The sequence below is a fragment of the Condylura cristata genome, unplaced genomic scaffold (genome assembly GCF_000260355.1).
Source record: "Condylura cristata isolate star-nosed mole 26May11 unplaced genomic scaffold, ConCri1.0 scaffold00006, whole genome shotgun sequence".
Classification (NCBI taxonomy): domain Eukaryota; kingdom Metazoa; phylum Chordata; class Mammalia; order Eulipotyphla; family Talpidae; genus Condylura; species Condylura cristata.
Window position 1 is genome coordinate 2,763,713 of NW_004567107.1, and position 3,512 is coordinate 2,767,224.

General features: G+C 69.3%; 1 protein-coding gene across 1 annotated transcript in view; it reads right to left on the reverse strand.

Annotated features, from left to right (window-relative positions):
* The window catches only part of LAMC3 (laminin, gamma 3), a 78,706-nt gene that overhangs the window by 43,912 nt on the left and 31,282 nt on the right, over nucleotides 1-3,512 (reverse strand). The window contains exon 7 of the mRNA XM_012721199.1: nucleotides 3,287-3,510. Within this exon, the coding sequence (XP_012576653.1) occupies nucleotides 3,287-3,510 (224 nt within the window). The remainder of the gene's footprint in view (nucleotides 1-3,286; nucleotides 3,511-3,512) is intronic.

The following is a 3,512-nucleotide window of genomic DNA, read 5'->3' on the forward strand; positions in this document are numbered from 1 at the left end:
CTCTGGCCAGCGCAAACAGCCGCCCACTCAGCAGGAAGACGCGGCGGGGCGAGCGGGCCCCAGCGGGCTCGGGGCTCCTGGGGCTGCAGGAGCCCCCTGATGTCCAGCCCCGCCCTGGCTGGCCGGGTCCCACTGTCCCCCACTCCGCATGGGGCCGCGGGGGCCCAAGGGCAGGCGGGACGTCCCTGGTTCTCCTGTCACTGCCCACCGGCCTCCAACCAGAGGGACCCAGGACACCCCGACACTGTGGCGAGGAGCAGGAGCCAGCCAAGGGGGCGGGAGTGGGGTGACGGGGTGGAGGGGGGCACCCTAGGAGCCATACTTGTGGGGTGCCGGGAGGGGCTTCGTTTTGTTGGAGGAACGAAGCGAAGACACGGAGGGCTTTAGGGGGGAGACGGGGATCGCTGAGGAACGCGGGTGGCCTGACGCCTCGCGTGTGTGTTCAGGGGAGGGGTGAGGCTGGCGCCCACAACCCACCGCCCACAGGCCCAGACGGTCTCCTCAGGACTCAGGGTCTTTCTGTGCTGCCGGAGGATTTTCAAAATTCCCAAGCTGTGCAAGCAGGCAGGGAGGGTCCCTCCCCGCGAGGAGCCGACCTGCCCCACCCTGCGCGTCCCACTTGAAGCGCTGTTTGGGGAGCCCAGGGTCCCCTTTATTGGCTGGGTGACGGGCGTGAGGCTCCATCCTCTGGGCCTCCCATTTCCTGCTCCAATAAAGAGCGAGTTAGTCGTGTGAGGCTGGGGGGCCCACTCTGCGGACTCAGCCTGTGGGGAACCCCCTCACTGAAGCTCTTGCCCCCACAACCCCTCTGGCCAGCAGGCCCAGGCCGCCTCTTCCCCGGCCGCAGAGGGGCGGGAGCGGCTGGACTCTGCCTGCCTTTCATCCCAGACGGGGGCTCCGCCGGCTTAGCGGCGCGGGCTGGGATTTGGAACAGATGTCTGCAAGCTCGCAGGGGGCTGGGAAAGCAGCGACCTCCTCCCGCTGACCGCTGCCTGTCCTTTCCCTGCCCCTCAGGCACCCTCCAGGAGACCCCGGGCCAGAGCGCCACCCACCGTCCCCTCCCACGAGCAGGGTCACGGAGAGGGGGGCAGGGCAGCAGAGGCGGCCTGGGGCTCCCGCCCGCTGGGTCTGGAGATCTGGCACCACCGGACACCCTGACACCCCGAGACCTGTTCTTCCACGCTATTACGCAACGCAAGGCTCAGTGTGGCGCCTACCCAAGTCGCATGGAACCCAGAATGGGCCCGGCGGGGGCCCTGTGGGTCCCCACGGCCCCGGTGCGTAAGCAAGGTCAGGGTGCCTGGCAGCCAGCGTGGCCGGCATTTCGCAATCCTCACGGCAGAGGCCACCGGGCAGCTTCCACCCTGGGCCACGCTCGACACGGCGCCAGCTCCTGGGGGTCTGGGCCAAGGACCTGCACCCGCCGGGGAGGCCGCTCTCATGCCCACTCGCAGGCGGATGCTGTGCCCGGGGCTGCCAACGCTCCGGGGGTCTGGGCCCGCCTGAGGCCGAGGTCACGCGTCTGCCCCAGAGCGGCCGGGGAGAGGCCTGAGCCGGGCCGGGAGCTCCCCACGAGGGCCTGGCTTCGCCCTTCGCTCGTGCTGCAACCACCGCACAGCACATTGTTCGTGGTGCTGCGGCCCAGCGGAAGGCTGACCGGGAGCCCCACCGGGGGGTGGTCTCGGCCCACGCTCACGGCTGGGGGCTCGGAGCCGCTGGCTCCCTGGTTTTGGAGGACGGACAATGCCCTGCTTCAGAAGGTTCTAGGCGGAGGGTGAGGTTCCCCGAGAGCCCAACGTGGCCACCAGCAGAGCAGCGGCCCCACAGGAAGGGCTGGTTGAATGAGCACCGCCCCCAAGCCAAACCTGGGGTGCTTCCCCCACCACCTCCCACCTAGCCTGTGCCGGGGCTGAACCCCCTGGCCTGCGTCCCACCAACAGATGCAACCCATCAGCCAAACCCGCACACCCCTGTCATGAAGCAGCGTGTCTCCCCACAACCCCCGCCAACCCCAGATTCTTCTCCTGTGGCCTTGGGGTCCTGCCAGCCCACTTCCCCAGCTCCCTCCCCGTTTCCTGTCCCCGCTGGGTAGACACCCTGCCAGCTCCAAGGTCCTGGGAGGCCAAGGAAGGTGAGGGCGGGGCCGGGGGGGGGGGCGCAGCTGGTGGGTCCGCTCTGCTGAGCGCCCAGCACCCTCCCCCGCTGCGTCACCATTTCCCAGGCTTCCCCGAGGCAGGCGCTGTCCCCAGGAGGAGGGTCCCCGCTGGCAGCACAGGGCAGGGCCTCAGGCTCTGGGCCTGGATGCCAGAGGCTCCCGCCCAGGCTGGCGCCCGCAGCTGTGCGTTCCCGGCCACACGCTTAACTTCACTGAGGTGCCATGTTCCAGCTGGGAAATGGGACACAGTCCAGGAGCCCGTGTCCACACCGGTAGGCTCAGAGGCGGGAGGTCTGCGCGTCGGAGCGCACCGGGGGGCTGGGCCGCAGGCTTATTACTCAGATGAGACCCAGCAGCAAAATGGACCAACACGCACTCCGAGCGGGGTACACTGTGTCTGGAAATAGCCTCAGGTCAGGCTCGGCAGCCAAAATGAGTTACAAAAATTCCCTTGAGTTTTCAAAGCTCGGGGGTGGGAGCCCACTGAAAGGAAGGGTGGCGGGGAGCTCGCCCCTGGTGAGGACGGTGGGAAGAGTCACACAGGGAGGCTTAGCCCCCAGCCTGTGCAAGGAGGGCCAGGAGGGGCAGGACCCCAGGGGCAGGGGCAGCACCAGAGGACCCGTCCTGACTGCCGGGAGCTGAGGGCTCCTGCCCCTTGGCTGGGCTCAGGGCCGGGAGACTTGGGCTTGCCGAGGGCCTGTGCCATCTGGCCGGGACCCTGACTGCCAGCAGGGAGCAGCGGAGCTCTCTGGGGATGCAGCCCCGCTCCCACCTGGGGTACACAGTCTCAAGGGTTCCCCGAGCCCCTAGCGCCCACCAGCTGGCCCAGGAACAGGAACCCCCGCCAGAGGCAGAAAGCTCCCTGATGGTCCCCATTACAGGGCACCGCCCTTGGGCACCGCCCTGCGCCAAGCACACAGGCTTCCCAGGAGGCGCCTGCCCCGGCCAGCCCCAAGGGGCCCTCGCAGGGGCGCTTCCAGCCAGCCGCACCTTTCCTGCCCCCAAGCCCACCTCTCTGTTCTGGGTCTCCAGACAACCCCGGGCCCACGCAACTCCGGCTCCCGCCTCTGGCACAGGGGCAGGCGCCAGGGCGCGCGGGGCGGGGTGGCGGCGCCCCTGAGCGGAGCTTACCCAGCCGGAGGGTGAGGTTGACGGAGGTGGGGTACTGCACGCCGAAGGCCATGGACGGGCTCTGCCACCAGGTGCTCTCGTCCTGGCTGTGGAAGTCGGTGAGGTAGGAGGCGTTGTGGTGGCGCTGGGGGTCGGCTGCGTCGCAGCGCCGGCACTGCGTCCCGGTGCCCGGCGCGCCCACGTGCGGGCAGAAGTCCTCGGGCGGGCTGCCGCACGTGTGCGAGGC